At 40.1% G+C, this 23,516-nt stretch overlaps 1 protein-coding gene across 2 annotated transcripts; it reads left to right on the forward strand.

The window, feature by feature from the left end:
• Nucleotides 1–357: 357 nt before the first annotated feature.
• FEM1B (fem-1 homolog B) lies at nucleotides 358–18,120 on the forward strand. 2 transcript variants are annotated; one of them, XM_072809363.1, is made up of 2 exons: nucleotides 358–727; nucleotides 11,847–18,120. In XM_072809363.1, the coding sequence occupies exons 1-2, from the start codon at nucleotides 480–482 to the stop codon at nucleotides 13,480–13,482; spliced, it is 1,884 nt and encodes a 627-aa protein (XP_072665464.1). In that variant the 5' UTR covers nucleotides 358–479; the 3' UTR covers nucleotides 13,483–18,120. The 2 variants fall into 2 exon arrangements, with proteins under 2 accessions (XP_072665464.1, XP_072665465.1); XM_072809364.1 differs by lacking the exon at nucleotides 358–727 and adding an exon at nucleotides 4,546–4,729.
• Nucleotides 18,121–23,516: the final 5,396 nt, after the last annotated feature.

Genomic DNA, 23,516 nt, shown 5'->3' on the forward strand with positions numbered 1-23,516 from the left:
CAGGCCTTAGGCCCCGCGGGCCGGGCGCGGCGTGGTGGGGGGGCGGGCGGGAAGGCGCGCCCCGTCGTTCGCCATCCGGGGCGCGTGCGGCCCTCTTGAGACCCGGCCGGCGACCCGTAGCTCGGGCGCGCGCCTGTCGCAGCGCGCAGGAAGGAGGGGTCCGGCCGGAGGCCCGGGGCGGCGGCCGCCATGGAGATGCCCTCGGCCCGGGGCCGGCGCCTGGGACCTCGGGGGCGGCCCTGACCGCCGTCCTCGCAGCGGCGCGGGCCGGGTCGCGGACGTGCCCCCCGCGGCGCGCGGCCGCCTCCGCGTCTGCGCCCTCGGCGGGCCGCGCTGCTGCCTGGGCGCGGCGGCGGCGGCGGCGCCCCGTTGAATGGGCTGCGAGGGCCCGGGTTGGAAGCGCTGGCGAACGCGGCCTCCGGGGGCGCCAGGCAGCAGCCGCGGTGGCGACCAAACGGGTGTTGGAGTTGGCGGCGGCCATGGAGGGCCTGGCCGGCTACGTCTACAAGGCGGCCAGCGAGGGCAAGGTGCTGACCCTGGCCGCCTTGCTCCTCAACCGCTCCGAAAGCGACATCCGCTACCTGCTGGGCTATGTCAGCCAGCAGGGAGGGCAGCGCTCCACGCCCCTCATCATCGCAGCCCGCAACGGCCACGCCAAGGTGGTGCGCTTGCTGCTGGAGCATTACCGGGTGCAGACGCAGCAGACGGGCACCGTCCGCTTCGACGGGTAGGTGCCCCCCGACCCCGACCCCGACCCCGACCCCGACCCCTCCCGCCGCCGCCGCCGCCGCCGCCGCACGGATGCCCACCGCGTCTTCCAGGGGCTCCTCCTCCTGCATCCCGTGTTTTTATTTTTTTTATTTTTAAAGATTGTATTTATTTACTCATGAGAGACACACAGAGAGAGGCAGAGACACAGGCAGAGGGAGAAGCAGGCTCCACGCAGGGAGCCCGACGTGGGACTCGAGCCCGGGCCTCCAGGATCACGCCCCGGGGCAAAGGCAGATGCTCAACCGCTGGGCCCCCCGGGGATCCCCGATCCCGCGGTTCTGCTCATCCTCACCGGCCCCTTTACCCACCGTCCTCGCTTCTGCGGGGGCTACGGAGCCACACCCTCTGCCTTGATCTGGAGCGGGTACTGGTACCCCCCCCCCCCCCCCCTCCCACGGAGGCCGTGAGCAGGTCGTCCGCAGGAGGTGCTCCTTCCCAGCTTTTACCTTGGTGGCTCTGGGGGTTGCAAGCGAGATGAGACATGAACGCGGTGGGCAGTGAACACTGAGGACCTCTGTTTGACGAGTTGTTTGGTCGGTGCTTGGTCCTTCCAAGTGACGGATCGCTCCCGACGGGTTGCGGGGAGGGGGATGGGGATGGGGTGGTGAGGGGAGAGGGGGAGGGGGACGGTGGGAGCCTTAGTGTCCGAACGAGGCCCCGGGACTCCAGCCTCTCCAGGGATGGTCCGGCCGCCAGACGTCCCAAGAGGTGGTCCTGACTCTTGTGCTTGGCTCCGGGGTAGGTGGGTTGGCTGCAGAAACGGCCCTGGACCTGGACCAGGAGATACTGCCGTTGTTAATGCGTGTTATTCTGTGATATCGTGGAGAGACTTGAGAGTGCTATGTGTTTTATTCGAGGAAGGGAGTTCAAAAATTCATATTGTCATAGTTGAAATTTGTTGAGGTTTAAGTGTGCACGTTTTGGGGGGGTAGGAATGAGTGTTTAAGGCAGAGGTGTCAGGTGTGCCATCTTTGCCGTGCTGGGCTATTTGTCCTAAAGTGTCTAACAGATCAGGAACTTCTCCATTGATGGCATTTGTTTTCGTTGACTTGTGCGCCAGTGCCTGAGCTCTTTGGGCATTTCCCTCCCTCGGAGGTAGATGCGGTCCAAGCATAAAAAGATAGGCGTCTTCAGTTATGGTGATTGGAAACTGCTTGGTTAAACCCTCATTGAAAAAGTGCTTCTTGAAGATTGACTAGGGCGTTGTTGAATTTCGGTTCTTTTTTAGGTTTAAATAATAAAAGCTTTTTCTTCTGCTGTAGATGAGAGCAGAATATTTTAGAGTATTACGTTTTAATGAAACAATCGCCTGTGTTGGTGGTTAATCTCCTGTATCCTCTCCCAACACATCAAGGAGATGGTCTTTTTTTTTTTTTTTTTCCTGTTGATTAAAGATGGCACCCTGATTCGTGTCTGCTTTCTCTTACCGGTTTCTGTGTCCTTTCTAGAACTCCCTGCGTTCCCACAGCCTTTCCTATACCTAGACAGGGAGTGATACGGAATGACCCCTGAACTTCCAGCACCATTCCAGTTGTATAGGCACATGCATTCATTGGAATAGGCATTTCAGGAACAGCTGCAGGGACGCCCTGGCTAAGGAGCTTGCGGAGGCCTGTTTGGGTGAGGAGAGGGTAGTGGTGAGAAAAAATGGTCTCCTAAAGCATTTGTAAAGGCTTTGCTTATTGCCGTTTTTGTTTTTTATTTTTTTAAGATTTTATTTATTCATAAGACACAGGGGGAGTGCGGGGGGAGAGGCAGAGACACAGGCAGAGGGAGAAGCAGGCTCCATGCAGGGAGCCCAGTGTGGGACTCGAGCCTGGGTCTCCAGGATCAGGCCCCAGGCCGAAGACAGATGCTCAACTGCTGAGCCACCCGGGCATCCCTTGCCATCTTTTTTACTATCAAAGAGAAGGGTCTTTTGAGATGGAATGAAAAGAACTTGAAATTATTAGAAATGATTACAAATAAACATTGAGCCTATATACTTGCCCAGTATTCTGCGCTGGGCAGTGAAATTAAAGAGTTCAGGTGGCAAACACTTACGGAACTCCTACTGTGTGCTGGGCAATGCAGTGGGGATTGGGTATGCAGAGGTGAGTAACATACTGTTCCCACTGTGGAGGAAGATGGTCTAGTGGGGGGAGACCGAGAAATAGATACATAAGTGAGTGATTGCAGATGCCATGCCATTTAGTTTTAGAAGTCTGTTGGGCCTGCTGTGGGAGGATGGGAAGAGGAAGTGCTCTGCTTTGCCTGGGGGAATCAGGGAAGGCTTCTCCAGGGAGGTGATGTTTGAGTTGGGCCTTATAGGAAGTAAGGAGAAGGGGCAGCGGCATGGTGAACTTGCAGTGACAAGTATTTCATTGTGGTTGTAGGAAGAGATTCAAGCTGGGGAAATTAAGAAGGAGATTATAGGAGACTGGAGAGAGGTGGAGGCCAGATTTTGATGGTCCTTGTGTAAAATAATCAAGAATCCTATAGAGGTAATTGCATTGCAAATGGTTCAGTCACGCGTGATTTTGGCTGATCATTTTTCGATCTATGTTTTTTGTTTATGGATTATTATAATTATGAATTTATTGGCTGTTGTGTGAAGGTGGTTGAGAATTTTACTTAATAAATGCCTGCGATGGGCCTATCCCTCTTAAACCTTCTGTGGAGGATACAGAAAACAATGTAAGGAGGTCTCTACCTTTGAGGAGCTTACCAGTTAATTAACAGAGGAGAATTGAAGTTCATGGTCACCTTTCTGCCCACTCACACCATTCTGTGAGATTTTGCAGTTTATTCCAGTCATTTGGCATTTCAGAACTAGATGAAAGAGTGTTATTTGCAAATGTCATGATTTTACTTTGCACTCATTCCAGACATTGTGAAAATAGTCCCAATGAGGTGTTAACAATATGAAGTTCAACTCACCCCTTGGGGGCCGGCTTTTGAGAGGTACTCAGCTAAATCTCCCTTTAGATTCCATTGGCACTTGAGAATCATGGCCAGGTGGGGACTAACAGGTGTCTGTGTGTGCTGAAGTAGATCAGTGTTTTCTAGTTTTTATCACTTATGTACACGCATCTTCACAATTTTTTGTCACATTGTTCATTACCTATCCAGTTATTAGCCTAACATTTCAAAAAAAGTTTCACTTCTTAGCTTTATCCTAAGCAATGGTTATCTGTATAATTATGGGTTTGATACAGCATGTTTTGTGTGAGAGAGGAAGACATTTATAAAATAAATAGCTTATTAAAAATTTTGTAGAAGTTGCGATCCCTGGGTGGCTCAGCGGTTTAGCGCCTGCCTTTGGCCCAGGGCGCAGTGCTGGAGTCCTGGGATCGAGTCCCGTGTCAGGCTCCTGGCATGGAGCCTGCTTCTCCCTCCTCCTGTGTCTCTGCCTCTTTTTCTCTTTCTATGTCTATCATAAATAAATAAATAAATATTAAAAAAAATTTTGTAGAAGTGTATGTTCTGCCTAAAAATGTCTATAATACCCTAAGAAACTAAAGTGGATTCATAAGAGTCTCAAGGAGGAAGGGACTGCCTACCTAGGTCAAGCCCTATGGTGATAGTTGAGCCCTTGTTCATATTTTTAAGAGTAGCATTTGAGATCGTCTTACTTATGTCTTAATATATGAAGACTAAGATTGACAGATGAGTGGGCAAGGAAAATTACTTGAGTAGAAATGAAAGAACCTTTAGTTGGAGAATGGGGAACTGTTGAGAATGTTACAGAAATGGAACAGAACAAAGGCGAGGTGTCATGTGACCATGGAATAGTGTGCTGGCCTGAGTTCCTAGGGCCTGACAGCTCTGTGCCAGAGTTTTTAAGGGAACCCTGGTCCTAAAAGAAGTTTGCTGACATGGATGGGAAGGAGAACAGGACCTCTGGGAATTCCGAGGCTTTTTGTTGAGTTCTCTTACTTTTAAAGTTGGCGCTAGTACTAATACTTTAAATGTTCAGGTAGAAGACAGGCATGAGGGGGGGCACATCATCATTTGGCTTCATTTAAAAATCATTGCCAGGCAGTATATATTTCAAGGAACTATATTTGATCTAATAAATGATTTTTTTAAGGACTTTGGCTAAAATAAAGTGTTGATCATTTACATTTAATGAATTTTATTTACATTTCATATACTTGAATCAGACATTTTTATTTCAAATTGAACCAGGAAATAGTTTGAGCTTAGTTTTGTGATCAGAAATGTTATCTTTTATGTGAGGTGTTTCCATCATGTGATGTGTACGTTTTGTGTAAAAAGGTGAATATCAGATTATAGTTTATTTTTATTTTATTAATTAATTTATTTTTATTTTATTAATTTATGTAATTATTTTATGTTTTAATGTAATCTCAACACCCAGCATGGGGCTCAAACTTATGACCCCGAGATCGAGTGATGCCCTCTACCAATGGAGGCCAGCCAGGAACCTTGATTTCTTCATATTTTTTAAAAAGATTTATTCATTTATTTATTTATTTATTTATTTATTTATTTATTTATTTATTTATTTATAGCACATGCACTCTCTAAATAAATGGGGGTGGGGGAGGGGCAGGGAGAGGGGTAGAGAATCTAGCGGACTGTCCTGAGCCTGGAGCCCCATGGGGGGCTCAATCTCACCACCCTGAGATCATGACCTGAGCTGAAATCACAAGGGTCGCTGAGTAACCCAGGCACCCCCCCCAGTTTTTTGATTTTTAAAGTGAAATACATAATAGAGAGTTTGCATTGCCATGTTGGACTGCATCTAGAAAGATCATTGTTTTTTAATACTTCTCCAATAGGACTAAGTACACATTGCATTAATTTTATCATATTTTTATTTTCTGTTATAAATGTGTTTGGTATGTTGTTTTGAGGAAGTCTGCGCTCATTATTTCAGTTGAAGTCTACGGACAAAGGAATGTCATAGGTTTTAGGCTTATAATTTCCTTTAATCTGTTTAATGTTTTCATTTAGATATAGGAATTCAAAATTTGCTCAAGGCTAATGTTTCTGAAGGACTAGTCATTTTCTAATACATTCTGCGGTGAATATTTTTGTCCTAAAATATTTAAAAATTTTAATTGCCTCAATAAAAATAGATGGAGGCTTCTATCACATCACTATATGGAAAAGTGGAAATGATTAGGCTACATCATGAAAAGTATTAAACTGTTACAAAAACCAAGTGAAATATATACTTGTAATTTGATTTTTATTCCTAATCATTAACTTTGGAAAGTTTGAGGTGAGAAAAATATTTTAATCACTTTTTGTCTCTCTTTGTTCATCTTTAAAATGAGGGTCACGTTTATCTTTTATGGTTTTTTTGAGAGTTAAAGATAACGTATATGAATGCTATTTTAATCTAAAATTTTTGAGTTTTACATGGTTTAGGTTGATATTCCTGGCATATAACATTTTTATATTTTTAAAGTGCAAGGAAACATTTAACTATGTAAATGTAACTACATATTAACTGTGTATTAATTTTTTGATAGATCACTGTTATTAATTAGTTAAAAATGCTTTTTATTTTTAATTTTTAAAATTTTTTTTGAAAAAATGTCTTTTAAATTGAAATAGTGTTTGAGCAATGGCATGTATTATTTACTTACATTTCATGCAGTTTGTAGTTTCTAGAGTACTTTTGTATTTTAATCTCATGTAAACCTTTTAGTTATATATCTGTAAAATGAACATAATGTGTCAATCTTGTAGGGTTATTGGGAGGTTATTATGAGGATTACATGAGATACATTGCATATTGAGCACTTAACACAGTGAGTCCCTAGCACATTGAAGGATATTTGTTAGCTATTTGTGTTCATTTTTGAGTATTTTTAATTTTGTCTCCTTTTTGCTTTGAATTAAGACTCTTTTTAGTTAAGGTGTAACATCTAGTAAAGTGCATAATTTTAAGTGCACAATGTGATAAAATTTTAATATGTTTACATCCATGTAAACACTTTGTAGATCAGTATATAAGACGTTTTTATCACTCAACGTTTCCCTTTTGCCCCTTCTCAGTCAGTTCCTCTCCTTTCCCTTTCCAGAAGTAATGATTATCCTGGCTTCTATCACCATAGACTAGTTTTGCCTATCCTTGAACTTCCTATCAAGGAAATCACAGAGTGTCCTCTTTTCTGTCTGGCTTTTATTTTGCTTAACACATTGTGAGACTCATCTGTGCCGTTGTGTGTGTCACTAGTTTATTTTTATGCTTTGTAGTATTCTGTTGTATGAATATATGGCAACTTATTTATCCTGAACACAGGTATTTTAGTTATTTCAAGTGTTTGACTATTTATTATGGATAAAGCTGCTATGGACATTTTTATGTATACGTCTTCACTGGTGGGTATTTGTGTTCACTTCTCTTCAGTGTATGCTGAAGAGTGGAATTGCTGGGTCATGGGGTTTGGTGTATTTTTAACTTTAATAGTTGTTGCTAAACAGTTTTCCTGAAAGTGGTTGAAACAAATTACATTCCTACCAGCAATGAGAGTTTTGTTGCTTCACATCCTGTCCAACACTTAGTACTGTCATGTCAGTTAATTTGACCTATTCTGGTATCTGTTTATCCGGTAACTCCTGGTTTTAATTCGCATTCAATTAGTTACCTCTCTCAAGTAGTTACCTTGAACATCTTTTCATATGTTTATTGGTCACTTGAATTCATCTTCTTTTGTGAAGTATACTTGTTTAGTCTTTTCACCCATTTTTTAGTTGGGTTGTTTGCCTTTTATTGATATGTTAAGTACATTCAATGTAAATAAATATCTTCTCCCAGTGAGTGGATTGCATATTCACTTTCTTCATAACATCTTTTACTGAATTGAAATTCTTTAATTTTAATGAAGCCCAATAAATCAGTTTTTCTATGATTAGCACTTTTTTAACATTCTGTTTAAGAAATAGTCATTAACTCCAAGGTCATGAAGATAGTCTACTTTTTTTTTAAAGAAATTTTATGTTTTGGTTCTTCACATAGATCTGTGCTACAATTTTTATGCATAGTGTGAAGTAGAAGTCAAAGTTAATTTTTTTCCCATACAGATATCTAGTTGCTTCAGGACCAGTTTTTTAAATTTTATTTATTTATTTTAACTTTTTAAAAAAACTTTTTAAATTTTTTATTTAAATTCAGTTAATTAATATATGATGTATTATTGGTTTCAGAGGTAGAACTCAGTGATTCATCAGTCTTATATCACACCCTGTGCTCATTACATTACGTGCCCTCCTTAATGTTCATCACCCAGTTGCCCAGTCCCCCCACCCGTCTACCCTCTAGCGACCCTCAGTTTGCTTCCTGTGATTAAGAGTCTCTTAAGGTTTGTCTCTCTCTCTCTCTCTGATTTTGTCTTATTTTTCCCTCTCTTCCCCTAAGATTCTGTTTTGTTATTTAGATTTCACATCAGTGAAATCATAAGATAAATTGTCTTTCTCTGATTGACTTATTTCACTGAACATTATATCCTCAAGTTCCATCCACATTGTTGCAAATGGCAAGATTTCATTTTTTTTGATGACCGAATAGTATTCCATTTTTTGCATATATACCACATCTTCTTTATCCGTGCATCTGTTTGTTTGTTTATTTTTTTTTTTCTGTTCATCTGTTGATGGACATCTGGCTCTTTCCATAGTTTGGCTATTGTGGACATTACATTGGACCCATGTAAACATTGGGGTGTAGGTGCCCTTTTGGATCACTACATTTGTATCTTGGGGGTAAATACCCGGTAGTGCAGTTGTTGGGTTGTAGGATAGTTCTATTTTCAACTTTTTGCGGAACCTCCATACTGTTTTCTAGAGTGGCTGTACCAGCTTGCATTCCCACCAACAGTGTACGAGGAATCCCCTTTCCCCAAGTCCTCCCCAACATCTGTCCTTTCCTGACTTGTTCATTTTAGCCATTCTGACTGGTATGAGGTGGTATCTCATTGTGGTTTTGATTTGTATTTCCCTGATGCCGAGTGATTTTAAGCATTTTTTCATGTTGTCCGTTGGCCGTTTGTATGTCTTCTTTGGAGCAGGATCAGTTTTTAAAAAGACGACACTTTCTACGGTTTTCAAGGGAGCTTTTATTATAAATCAAGAGACTATCTGTGTAAATCTATTTTTGGAAGTTTTTTTATTTTAGTGATATGTCTGCCCTTGTGCCAGTGACACATTATCTTAATTAACTGTAGTTTGTCCTTCAACTTTTTTTTTCTTTCAAGATTATTTTGGTTATTCTAGGTCAATTGGATTTCTATATCATTTTAGAGTTGACTTGTCAGTCTCTACCTATGTGGATGTGCCTGCATGCTCACACATGCACACACACACACACCTGCCCCTGCTGAGATTTTGATGGATTGCATTGACTCTATAGATCATTTTGGTAGAGAATTGACATCTTAACACTATTGAGTCTTTTAAACTATAAATATGGAATATTTCTCCATTTATTTAGGTCTTTAATTTGTCTCAGGAATGTTTTATAGTTTTCAGTTAAGAGGTCTTGCACAGTTTTCATTAGATTTATTACTAGATACTGTTATTTTCTAATGCTTTTGTAAATGGTATTTTTTTGGACAGTGAAAGAAAAATTTTTTTAACTTTGTATTATCGTGGCAATAAAAATGTTAATAAATGAGGGACGTCTGGGTGGGTTAGCGGTTGAGCTTCTGCCTTTGGCTCAGGGCATGATCCTGGGTTTGGGGATCATGGGGATGAAGTCCCACATTGGGCTCCCTGCGGGGAGCCTGCTTCTCCCTCTGTCTGTGTCTCCACCTCTCTCTCTGTGTCTCTCACGAATGAATAAAGTCTTAAAAAAAATGTTAGTAAGTGAATTTTAATTGTTTGCAAAAGGTATAGTTGGCAACTGCTGAAAACTGTCACTGATATAATGTCTTATTTTTTGGACTTATACTTTATTATTTATTTATTTACAAGATTTTATTTATTTATTCATGACAGACACAGAGAGAGAGACAGAGACACAGAGGGAGAAGCTGACTCCCCATGGGGAGCCTGATGTGGGACTCCATTCCCGGACCTGGAATCATGCCCTGAGCTGAAGGCAGATGCTCAACCACTGAGCTACCTAGGTGTCTCTGGACTTACACTTTAGTTTAAAAAAATCAATTAACAATTAAATGGGAGGACGCCTGGGTGGCTCAGCGGTTGAGTGCCTGCCTTCAGCCCAGGGCATGATTCTGGAGTCCTAGGATCGAGTCCCACATCAGGCTCCCTGCATGGAGCCTGCATCTCTCTCTGACTATGTCTCTGCCTTTCTCTCTCTCTCTCTCTTTGTCTCTCATGAATAAATAAACAAAATATTAAAACAAAAAAACCCACAATTAAATGGCATTTTAAAAAAGAAACTTTAGAAACCTGCTTTTTTCTTTCTCGAGGTTTGTCTTCCATACAATAGAATGCACAGATCTTAAGTGTGCAGTTTGAGGAGTAATTTTCCTAAATATCCACCCATGTAGGCACTACCTGGATCAAGATTATTTAGGACATTTCCAATAGTTTTAAGCTTCTTCCCAGTTAGTCCTACAGCCTTTCTCGTAGGCAGCTCCATAGGCACTTGTTAGAAGGCTTTTGCGTCATTTTGTGTCATTATATGAAACCTTAGAAGTAATTGCTTGAATTATTATAAACTGGGTCTTTTGTTTTCAGCAGAAACCATGGAGAGTGGTATTTGAGGGGGGTGATTAATTGGGGTTAAGCTATGATATTTATATTATACCAGGGGGCTTATATTCTTTAACTTCATGGAAGATACAGTTTGACCTGTGTTATAACATTAGATTGTATAGTGAGAAGCTCAGCTGAGGTTTTTGGTATAAATATTTACTTGTTCTAGTAAATACTGCTTTTGATTGACCTTTTTCCTTAACACTTGCAAGTATACTTACTTTAGTGGTTCGGGCACAGTAGATCTAAGTATCTGCAGCAAAAATCTACATTTTTATGTCTGATGGTCAGTAATAGGAAAAACAATTGAAAAATTGAGGTTGGGGAGAAATGGAAGGTAGAAACATGGGGAAAATTGGCCTTCTAGCAAGAGTCTAATTCTATATAAGTAGTGAATCTAGCACATACCAGTGAGTGATGACTGTGAAGCCAAAAAGTACAAACATGGGCTGAAGGTCAGGGAAGATGCTCAGTTGGTTTTAGGAAAGTGCTACTTGTTTCCTGCTGTTATTATTTTCCCCTAGTAGTTTAGTTGAGGAACGTACATAAACCCACAACACACACACACACACGTTTTTAAGATTTAAATTGGAGTAGAACAGATGGAGAAAAATGCACTAATTGAAATTGTATACAAATTTCACAAAGTGAATATATTTATTTACTAAAATCCCTTTGTGCTTCCTCCTACTATCTATTCCCCTTAAAAGTAAACAGTGTCCTGACTTCTAACACTACAGATAGATCTATAAATGTAGTAATATAATATGTACTATGTTCGGTTGACATCTTTTGCTCAGTATCATGTTTATGTGATCCTTTTGTATTGTATGGAGCAGGGATTTTTGCATTCTCATTGCTGTAGTAGACGTAGATTTGATTAGCTTAGATATAATCTTAGGGGAAAATTATCTGCTTAAATATTTTTTTTCCTAAAGGAGTGTCTAACATTCTTAATATGAGGACTAGGATAGCTTTCTTGCTGACCTTTTGGGAGAAACTGTAGGTACCTGGGGAATATTGGGAAGGAACAACAGGTTTTTCCTTAAGAGCCAGTGCATCAACTTGGTGGTAAAGAAGTTATGAACCTCCATACGTTTCCTCTGTTTTCTGAAATGTATTTACTTTTGTTAGTAGAAAGTTGGTTTATGGTTTTCTCTTTTTTAGGATTATATACTTCAGCAATAACGGCAATAACTAACATTTCCTGAGCTTCTACTTAGTATAAGTACAATGCAGAGTGTTTTACTCAAGTGACCCAATTTTATTTTCACCCAAACTAATGTTGTATTAATGTTTGGTAGATTGAAGTTTTGGTTGGTGCAAACGAATCTATTTTTTGTACTTTGGTTAGTGGCCTCCGTTTTCTGACTGTTGGTTCTCTTCACGAATAGGTACGTCATTGACGGGGCTACCGCTCTTTGGTGTGCAGCAGGAGCCGGACATTTTGAAGTTGTTAAACTTCTAGTCAGCCACGGAGCCAACGTGAACCACACCACAGTGACTAACTCAACCCCTCTGCGGGCAGCATGCTTTGATGGCAGGCTGGACATTGTGAAATACTTGGTTGAAAATAATGCCAACATCAGCATTGCCAACAAATACGACAACACCTGCCTGATGATTGCAGCATATAAGGGACACACTGACGTGGTGAGATACCTTTTAGAACAACGTGCCGATCCCAATGCTAAAGCACATTGTGGAGCCACCGCACTGCACTTTGCAGCAGAAGCCGGGCACATAGATATTGTGAAAGAGCTGATAAAATGGCGCGCTGCTATAGTGGTGAATGGCCATGGGATGACGCCATTAAAAGTAGCTGCCGAAAGCTGTAAAGCTGATGTCGTCGAACTGTTGCTCTCTCATGCTGATTGTGACCGAAGAAGTCGGATCGAAGCTTTGGAACTCTTGGGTGCCTCCTTTGCAAACGACCGTGAGAACTATGACATCATGAAGACGTACCACTATTTATATTTAGCCATGTTGGAGAGGTTTCAAGATGGTGATAACATTCTGGAGAAAGAGGTTCTTCCACCAATCCATGCTTATGGGAATAGAACTGAATGTAGAAATCCTCAGGAACTGGAATCCATTCGGCAAGACAGAGATGCTCTTCATATGGAAGGCCTTATAGTTCGGGAACGGATTTTAGGTGCTGACAATATTGATGTGTCCCATCCCATCATTTACAGGGGAGCTGTTTATGCGGATAACATGGAATTTGAACAGTGTATCAAGCTGTGGCTGCACGCCTTGCACCTGAGACAGAAAGGCAACAGGAATACCCACAAGGATCTTCTTCGATTTGCTCAAGTTTTCTCACAGATGATACATTTGAATGAAACTGTGAAGGCCCCAGACATAGAATGTGTTTTGAGATGCAGCGTTTTGGAAATAGAACAGAGTATGAACAGAGTAAAAAATATTCCAGATGCTGATGTCCACAACGCTATGGACAATTATGAATGTAATCTCTATACCTTTCTGTATTTAGTGTGCATCTCCACCAAAACACAGTGTAGCGAAGAAGATCAGTGCAAAATTAACAAGCAGATCTACAACCTGATTCACCTTGATCCCAGAACTCGGGAAGGTTTCACCTTGCTGCATCTAGCTGTCAACTCCAACACCCCGGTTGATGATTTCCACACCAACGATGTCTGCAGCTTTCCGAACGCACTTGTCACAAAGCTGCTGCTGGACTGTGGTGCTGAGGTGAATGCTGTAGACAATGAGGGGAACAGTGCCCTTCACATTATTGTGCAGTACAACAGGCCCATCAGTGATTTTTTGACCTTGCACTCTATCATCATTAGCTTGGTTGAAGCTGGCGCTCACACTGACATGACAAATAAACAGAATAAGACTCCGCTAGACAAGAGTACCACTGGGGTATCTGAGATACTACTTAAAACTCAGATGAAGATGAGTCTCAAGTGCCTGGCTGCCCGAGCAGTTCGGGCTAATGACATTAACTACCAAGACCAGATCCCCAGAACTCTTGAAGAGTTTGTTGGATTTCATTAAGTGACTGGATATGTAAAATCGTTTAATGTGGTGCTAAAAAGTAAAGGACTTTAATCACAGACAATAGAATTATGTGTTCATAAATTCTACTTTTCTTTCCACTACCCTTCCTCCCTCCCCGTCCTTCCTTAGTTCTGTATTTGGTCTTTTTTGCCTCATAACGGTTATTGATTTCAAATACACTTTAAACAAAGCCACATTGTTTAGGTGTAACTATAATCTAAGGTGTCTGGATATTGGTCACTTAACTTTCTCTTTCTTTTTTTCTTCATTTATGTCTTTTGCTTTCCCAATCGAAGTATAATTGAGATACATTTTATCAGTTTCAGGTGTACAACATAATGATTGGACTATTTGTAATTTTTTTTTTTTAAGGAACGAGTATAAGATATTTTGTTTATGTAACAAGGGACATTTATGATTTGAAGTTGATAATGTTTTAAGAAACTGCCTACAAAAGTATTTCTGTTAAGCCTGTGTCAGTGTGTTATCCTTGCAGCAGTTTTGAGGATTTCATGAAGCAAAACAACTAAAAAGGACCATAAAAAGTAACGGGATATCCAGGTGTTCTGCACGTGCCAAACTGCTGTAGGTAGTTTTCTCTCTTAGATATTTATGTGGAGTGATACAACACATTATAACATCAGGAGGATTTAAAAAAATATAGCTGCAGATTAATCTGAAAATGTGCTCACTTAATAACAGTTAAGCATAAAGTTAAACCCATGGAAATTGTTGCATTATGCTGGGTGGTATATACAAAGTAGTAATAATCTTAAAGCAAATTTTCAGAGAATATTGATGGACTACTTGCCTTTAGGGCTTAAATTCTCAAATTCTTTGAAGTCTGTTTTAATGTAATTTCTCTAAATTGCAGCAGTCTGCTTTTGACTCCGCTCACAGACATGTAAAAATTATGAATGCTGTGTTTTCTTATGAAACAAATTGTTATAATATAGTTATATGTTCTATTTTTGTCCCTTTCTCCCTTTCCTCCTGTGTGGTCTCTTTTAAAATTTGGAAATTACTTTTCCAGAGGGCATTGTCTGTGCCCCCTTAATAAGGTGTTTATGACAGATGAAAAGGAACCAGGATATTTGTAATTTGTAATTTTTTCGCTTTCTTAGTCTCCCTTATAACTAGTAGAAAAATCACTAGTGCGGTATAGGAAATTAAATGGTTTTGATGATGAAAATAATTTGCAATGCTCCTTTGAAAGATGTTTTTGTGAGAGCTGCAAGTTTTTCAACCACAAAATGTCACAGATTCTGATAGGCTATGCAGAGGTCTCTGTTTTTTCTGTTCTGTTTTAATGGCAGCGTTTTAACTGTTGGATTAAAAGAGTATTCTGTGATTATCTTTTAAGCATCACAGAAATTCAAGTAGAGGGTACACACCTATCGATGTTAAAAATGATAAAATTAGCTATATCTGTATTTTTCTCTTTAGTGCCAAATGAATGCCTTAGCTACTCATAGTGCATGGTACTGTAAGTGAAGACCTGCAGCTTTTTTTTTTCTTTAATGAAAAGCATTATGATGACATAGTAACATCAGATATAAACTAAAACAACAAAAACAGAAAAAACCCCAAACTTGTACGGTTTCAGTGGTCATTGAATGTATGTGTACTGTTTTGTGAAGTATAAGAGAAGGGTTGCAGTTGGATCAGTGTAAAATACAATGACCAAGCCAAAATTAGCACCTAGGGCCTTAAATAAAAGATACCCCACGAAATGAAATAGTTTGAAGGGTAGGAGGGAATGGAAGGTGGGAAGCTTAAAAACTCCCCCCCCCCAAGAATGCAAGATACCTTTACAGCTACTGTAGTTAACTCTTCGTGTTCTTCTTGCTTCAGCTAGGAATGTTTTGATGGTAAATTCTGTCGTCGTAATATATTTCTGTTTCCCCAACCTGAGGTTTTTACAAGGAGGGCTTTTAGGATGGTTTAAAGGGTGGTATTTGAATGAGCCCTAATTTTAAAATTACCGGCCTTGCTCCTCCTGGCATAATCAAGGAAACCCTGTACCTTGCTCTTGGCAACTCTCATGGCCTGAAAGAGAAAATGCATGGCCCCAAGGTGAGTGAATCCCGCCTTTTCCGCAGCTTAGATCAGACTCTGTGTTTTTTAGATTTCAAGGCCTGCTTCTTTGACAGTCTGAGGAGTAGCTGTGATACTTGGTGTTCAGTTAGTTCCATTATTAATGCGTATGATTTTTAAACACCAACACTTAAAATATCAGATAATGTTGCATGTTTTAAAAACCATTTCATCTCTTTGGCTACCCAGGACCAGCACTATTTTAGATATTGCTTATTTATAAAATGAGGATAATGATCACATGTACATATTCAGACATCAAAATTTAATGACTGTTTTTGAGAAGGGATGAATGCTGGAGAAAGTAGAGCTGCTGATTGAAATGCTGACAGAGTTGGAGAAGGAAGACAGTGGAATAAACTATGAACTCTGCTAATGGTAACAAATTTTTTACTATAGTGTAGTAGGACATTGTGCACTCTATTGCTAAGGATCTAATTTTGTCTTGTAAAATAAATCCAAATATGTATTGTGAAACATCTGTATAAAACCATTCTTGAAACAAGTGATTTACATGCCTGTTTTTTATTTGTTTTTGGTAGGATTATTTTAAACATGTTTAGCCAAATCCTTCCCAAGCTTAAGTTTTGTTTTATTGTGTGTGTGTGTGTGTGTGTGTGTGTGTGTTTTAAGGAAAATAAATCGGTAATAATAGTTGAGTATCTCAGCTTACTTGAGAACTCTAGGCTGTCTCCATTTCCAGCCACTTTTGTCACTTTCTGTTTATTATTGGTAGAAGTATGCTTTGGATTATAAGTCTTCCTTGATGATGTTACAGATGAAGTTAAAACTTGCCTTGCTCAGTAATTGTCCTATGAATTTGGCTGAACTAGAGGCCCAGGTGGTTGAATACCTGGGCAAACCATGTGAAACTTAGGTGGGTTTTACGCTTTTAATGGAGTTGGTGACCTTGAACTCTTGACCTTAGGTCTCTAACTCAAGGAATGGGCAGCAAACCCATTCCCCCAATTGATAAAGAAGGGGGAAATTTTTTATTTAAGAACTCTGACACAACATATTTTTTTTCAGTCTACCCTGGATGGCTCTAGCAGGCCACAGTCCAACTACCTTAAGGTTCTTTACTGTGGGAACTTCAAACAAACCAACCAAAAAGCAAGCTTTGGTCTTGCTCATTTCTGGATTTCTGGGAAGAGTTTTATTTCATTATACTAATAATTGATTAGTAGCTGACAATTATGAGGAATTTAGATAGGTACGATAGTCTGTTTGAAGTAACATATGATTTGGGGACAGTAGCTCCCTGAGTATCAACTCTGCATTTGGGAAGTGTCTTTAAAAATCCAAATCCCAAGGGAACAACACCCTGTCTCCAGTCTCCACTATAGTTTGAGGCAGCTACTTTATGGGTAAGACCATTTTGGATTATTCATGCAGAAGCATTTTTTTTTTTTTTTTTTTTTGAATGGGACAGGGTGAGGAGTGAGTTGCTGGACCTCGGATTACAGTTTGCTGGGTTTAGAAGCAGCCAGTGATTGAACTAGTGAGTAGATGGATAAGAGTATAATAAAGGACTTGTTTTTATGGTAGATCTTCTGTAAAGATCTTAAATGTTCCTTTTTAGGCTAGCCATATGTATCTATGTACAGATGACTATTCTGTTTTCTTCACTATGCTGTAACATGAAAATGAATTAAAGAAGACAAAACTCTGCCTTTCGCTCTATGAAAAGTTACCAGCCCATAAGATGTTAAGCTCTGTGTTTATTCCTGCTCTGGAAATGCACAGCTCTGCTCTGGGTTCCTCTCTGGAAGGTAGAAAGCACCTGGTTATGTATGGCACATCGCAGGGCCTTCCTCATACATTTCTGGCAGATTTGCCCAAATCTTCAGATGGGCTCGGTTGTATGTACAGCATCCTCTCTCCCAAATATGGGATCTGAAATAAATACACTGATAGTGATGCTATATATATTAATTTTTAAAATTGTAAAGTAAATGTCTTTAGTCCTAGGTTTGTGGTGTGTTCATTTGTGTTAATGTGCAGGGAAGGGACATGGACTTGATGGTTATGGGGAGTGTATCTTGATGTGTGTGCAGGGGTGAGTATTGCTAAATTATTAACAGCTTTTCATTTAGGGGTGAGTTATGTGACAAGTGGCCTAATCAGAAAAATGAAGGAGCGAAGATGCAAGCTTTGCCAAGTGATGAAGTAAACAAGATTTTGTATCTGTTTTTTATCAGGTGTTGTAAAATTTGTGCATGGCTTTTTTTTTTGTTGTGGCTTATTAGTAATTGGTAGAGGAGAAAAGAGGAGGAAAACCCCTCAGCTTTGCTAACCAGTCTTTTCAAAGGTACATAAGTTGGGGAGTAAAATCTGACTGGCCTAATGTGTTGAAAAGATCCTATCCTTTATAATATTCACCCCATCCTGTAATCCTCCATGTAGAGGAACTACATTGTTGTATTCTAGTAATTCACTGTGATTTATAACAAACCAGTGATGTCATTCTATTGTGCACTTTTGTCAAACCATTTACGTGACTTTAATAAACATAGTAAACTTGCTGACTGCACCAAAGGTCTGTTAGTGATTTATATATTGCATGACATTTTCTATTTGAGTTTGACATGTAGAATCATTTTTAATTTCGTGGCAAATGACAGTCCTAATAGCCCAGCTAATTTGAAACTAACAATATTGCTGTGTAAAAGGAAAAAAAATGGTGTTTGTGTTCAGTAAATGTTTGAAAAAAAAAAAAACCTGCCTTGAAGTTTGTGTCTTTATTGTTCAGTGTGCCTTGGTGGAGATGATCTTTTGTTGAATTCATTTAAAAAAAAGGAGTTCAAAGTTTTCTGTGCCTGGGGAAAAATTCAGATAGTTAAAGAAAAATTCAAATAGTAAAAAAACAAAAAAAACCCAATGCCCTTTCCATCTCTACCTGCCTCCCATTTGGACTCTTAAGAGTCCACTATTTACTAGTTTTCTAAGTAGCTTCCCAGAATTTTTCTGGAGATATATATATATATTTTTTCCTCCCATTCATTTTTCAAAAATGCAAATGGACTTTTTCGTATTCGATTCTGCATCTTGTATATTTCATTTAATATATCTTAGGCTTTTTCAGATTGGTATGTATAGTTTTTTTTTGGTCTTTAAACAACTTTATAGATTTAATTCTGTGAGTGGACTTAGTGTTTATGTAACCAGACCTTGTGTGGGATATATTGATATTCTAAATAATGCTTTAGTGAACATCCTTATAGTCTCTATTCATAGAACAAGTTCATTCCTAGCACTGGAATTTCTGGGTTGGTGGCTGAGTATTTAGAATTCTGATAGAGGGATGCCTGGGTGGCTCAGCGGTTGAGCACTTGCTTTTGACTCAGGGCGGGGATGATTCCACTGTCCCAGTCTCAGGATTGAGTCCCACATCGGGCTCCCTGCATGAAGCCTGCTTCTCCCTCTGCCTACATCTCTGCCTTTCTGTGTCTCTCATGAATAAATAAATAAAATCTTTAAAAAAAATAAATAAAATTTTGATAGAGATTAAATTGCCTTCTACCTACCTACACTGTTACTGACATCAGCTATTACCTCATCATTTAGTTTTTGGCAAAGTGATTAATGAAAAATAGTATTTCATAGTTTTGATTTGTGTTCCTTTATTATGAATGAAGTTGACACTCATACTTACTGACATGTTTGTATTTATTTGCTTTTGGGTTGTGGTCATTTTCTTACTCGTTAGAAATTTTTTGGAAGTTTAGGGAAATTTTCCCTGTCATACGTCATGGTTTGTAGTTTGTTTTTTGACGTTGACTATAGAAGTTTCGTATCAGAAGTTTACATTTTTATGTAGCCAAATTTATCATAATTTTTAAAAAATGGATTCTGAGTTTTGTATCTTGTTTGTAAGGTTGTCTCTATTCCGAGATCATAACATCTTTTTTTACTCATGTTTTCTTCTAATGCTTTTATGGCTTTTCCCTTCCATGTCTCTTCTGCCTTCTTTTTCCCTTCTTCTCCCATCCCCCTGCTTCTTCTTTTCTTTGGTTTACATTTTTTTCTCTACCTGGAATTTATTTTATTTTTTATTTATTTAGAATTTATTTTCATGTAAGGATCCAGCTAGCTAAAGACTTCCTTAATTATTTTTCACTGATTGCAATCACGAACCAAATTTCTGTAATGTAATTGGATCTTTTTCTAGGTTCTTTGTTCTGTTGATCTGGCCATGCAGTAGAGCTCTGGGGATTATTGTCAAGGCTAGCTCTGTGACCTTGGACAAGTTACTTTTCTATTCAAGTTTTAGTTTCTGTAAATTGGGACAATAATATTTAACTTGGACTGTGATAAGCAAATGAGAGAATCAAGATGCTTACTTAGCAAAGTGCCTGACCCATAGTAGTGAAAGGCTGGTAAATGTTAAATATTAATACTAGTAGGGCTAATATGTTTTCATTTGTGGAGGGGATATAATTCCTTTATTACTGCACTTTTTTCCCCAATGGATTTTGGTGACCTGTTATGTTGAAAGATGATTTTGTTTAGCATTGAGTTTAATAGATTAATTTAGGGAGACTTGCCTCTCAAGTGTGAGCCTTTATATCTGAGGGAAAGATAGTCCCATTTAGTGAAGTCTTCTGTCTCTCAGAGACATTTTTAAAGTTGTGTTTTGTTTTTTTTTTAATGAGGTTTCTACAAACATCTAACTTCTATTATCATGTTGTTTGTTTACATTGTGGATAGGATCTTTTCTTCCATTATGTATACTTCTGAATGTTAAATGCTTTTACATAGGCATTTTAATAAATTTGCTTTTTCTTAAAAAATGAAATTTTCTGGTTGCTATTTTTGGATATCTCAGATACACATTATTTACAATTAATGATTATTTTGCCTTTCCATTTCAGTATTCATGTTCTGTATTTCTTTCATTTGCCTAATTAACATTAGTTAAGGTTACCCGCAGAGTATTATTGTATGGTGGTATTAGAGCACATTGTCTGCACATGTTTTTTTTTTTCAAATTTAGATTTAGGATAGCCTTCCAGCCCCTTTGTAGAGACCTGAGAACACCATTTAGTGCAAATCTCTTTTTATAGTTGAGGTTGTGGACTCAGAAAGAAGTGACTTGTCCATTCAAGGTCACACAGGGAATGAATGTTAGAGCCCAGGGTGAGCTCTGGGTCTTGATACAGTGAGCGGTGCTCTTTTACTATCAGACTATCAGGCCTGTACAACAAAGCTTCCCTTAGCATCTCTGCCAGGTCTGTCCCTGGCTGCAGTATGCAGCTGGACTCTGGGAATCACCTAGACAAATTCCAAGTTGTTTTTTTTTTTTTTTCCTGTGTTTCAAGTAATGTCTGCTCTCTTCAAGTAACAGATGTCCAGACTAAAGAAAATACTGGTAGTAATAGATTTCATCAGATGCTTGATCTAGAAAATGAGAAGCAAATTTCGGGTGGTTCATAAAGACTTAGCATGTTGGCAAGCTTAGACAAAGGTTTCTATTCTAATTTCCCTGTATTTTGTACATTTAGTGTGTTTGGTCTCTCCTGAGAGCAGGACTGGGGTTTGTTCCTGCTTCTAACAGATGCACGGTACTATGAATGTACGTAACAAAAATAAAGATGATCCCTGCCCTTGATAAGTTTGTCATCTAGCTAGATGGCCCTATTTGAAATCTGACTTTCTGTTTTTCCTCAGATTTTAATTTTAATTTCCCAAATAAAAGTTTGTGATGTTACCTTTTGACTCTGGCTTGGGCCATTTTCTGAGAACATTATCATTTATTTGTCATTTTTGTACGTAGTACCAGGGAGATGAAGGCAAAGAATGTGCACAACTGAGCAGCAAGGATGACTCCATTAAGGAGTGATGTCCCCCTTTATGAGGAAATGTTCTGCTCACACCCTACTTTGAACCTTGTGAGTTTGCTCGGTGCGTTTTAGCCTGTATCTTATTGAAAAGTTTCAGAGCCCAGGTGCCAGGCTTCTAACCCTCTCTCCACACTTAACCAGGAAAACTCTGTTCCTGTTTCAGTTTCTGCTTGGAACATGGTGTCCTACTTTAGTGTGATGTCAAAGCTAATGGTATAGATAGTGACACAAAAGCACTGGCATAATTTTAATGTGGGCAGCTAAGCTTAACTGCCCTTTGCATGGAGCCTAGCTGATGTTAATACTAATGTTAGGGTAATTTGGGGGGATTTCAAAAGAATAGTAAGAAGTAGTGCAGAATAAAGGGCTAACGATGATATCAACGGGAGGTAAAAACAGGTCAAAGTGGTGAAAACAGGACACCACTCACCTCTAATGGCAGTATCCAGTGAAGCTACCCAAGGTGGATCTGGTGGTGGAGAGACCTGGCCATTTACTGTTTGGGGTGAGTGTGGTTAGAGTGAGTCATACCGGAAAAGGACCATGAGTAGGCTGACTGTTTCTCTTACAGGATGCTTAGCATCTTGGGACTTGAAGCCAGGGGGACTGACTGAAGGTCAGTGTCATATTCTGGGGGAGCACTGACCCCCCAAACCCTTTACTGATGGAAATAACATGTCTTTTAAAGACCTCTAGGAAAGGCTAGTTCCATGCCTTCTGTCAAAAGCTCTTCCACATTTATTCTACTTCTCTCGGTGGTGTTTGTATTAGCACTTTGCCCCTTCCACCCGGTAGCTGTCTTGTTAAAAATACCAGCTTCCTCAACTAAAGGAAAACCCAGAAACTCCACTGTTTGTGGTGGAAGGATACCCCTTGGGGTTTTTTGCTGATTATGGCTGCCACCAAGATAGACCCAAGGCAGCTGAGAAAGTCTACAGTGTTCAAGACACTGACACAGATGTCTACAATAAGAGTATCATGGCTCCAGATTGCTGGTTCATTTAACGAGCTTAACATTACCTTACAGATAGTGGATCTGTGAGGTCTGGGGTGGAACTTAAATCTCTGGTTCTGATCAGGGCGGCTCTCAGATCCCACTTTGAGAAGCTTGGCTCTGGATGGATAATGTGCTCTAAGAGGCACACTTCGCCCTGCAGGCTCACGTGTCCACACCATCTAATGCCAGAAAGAAGCAGCACTCTTGCCTGGATTTCTTTCCTTGCCCTCGGCTGGCCAGATCTGAGAGATCCAGAACCGATGCCCGCTTCCCTGCAGAACACTTGCGCGGTGACGGCACAGGGCTTGAGGCCTTTCTTGAGTCCATCCAAGGCCTGCCCATCAACTTCTGTATCTTTTCTGAGAGCCCCCATCCCACCTAGGGTCTCACCGTGTTAGAGCAGCAGTGAAACCTCACAGAACATCTTGCACAATTCATTCCACAACGTCTGTCTTTTTCCTCTACGAGACAGTGAGCCTTAGGAAATCCAGGCATTCCATGGACCAGATTCTAAAACCATCATCCATTGGTATTTGGTTTATGAGAGACCTTGCCCCGTGTGTTTTTCTCCTATGCGCTTGTTTGCTATAGACTTGCTTAAACAAGTATCACGTGGCCACCTGAAAGTCAAAGCAGCTTGTTTACAGTAATGCCTAGGATGGCTGGTAATGCTTTTAAAAGATTGAACCATTTTCAGGTTAACACTCTTGAGTTCAGCCCTTAGCTCCATCATAAATAATTATTCTTAACTACAGAATAGAGCATTGCAAATAATATCCATCTATGAACCACAACATGAGTTTTATGTTGATTGAGGTCACATTTGGGGCTGCCTGCCACTAAATGCCAAAACTGCTTCAGGAACTGCTATTCGTTTCTCCTCCAGACGATAGCAAATGTGTTCAACTTCTCCAGGAGTCCCCCTTGGGGCTCTGGGGACCCTGAAGAACTGAGTGAAATCTCCAGTGGATCTGACTCTGGAGACTTGCAGGGACAAGGAAGTCTTCCCAACTCCAGGCTGGAGTCAGGGTGACCTCACCGTTACAACGGCATAGTTCCCACCCTTAATGGAAGGTCACCTGGGCGTGTTAACC

The sequence above is a fragment of the Canis lupus genome, chromosome 32 (assembly GCF_048164855.1).
Source record: "Canis lupus baileyi chromosome 32, mCanLup2.hap1, whole genome shotgun sequence".
In the NCBI taxonomy this organism is placed as follows: Eukaryota; Metazoa; Chordata; class Mammalia; order Carnivora; family Canidae; genus Canis; species Canis lupus.

Bases quoted from the DNA above. Each gene is read 5' to 3' on its own strand.
- FEM1B (XM_072809363.1), top strand. From the start codon at position 480: ATGGAGGGCCTGGCCGGCTACGTCTACAAGGCGGCCAGCGAGGGCAAG. The intron at 728-11,846 runs GTAGGTGCCCCC...CTTCACGAATAG, and splicing joins GGCACCGTCCGCTTCGACGG to GTACGTCATTGACGGGGCTA.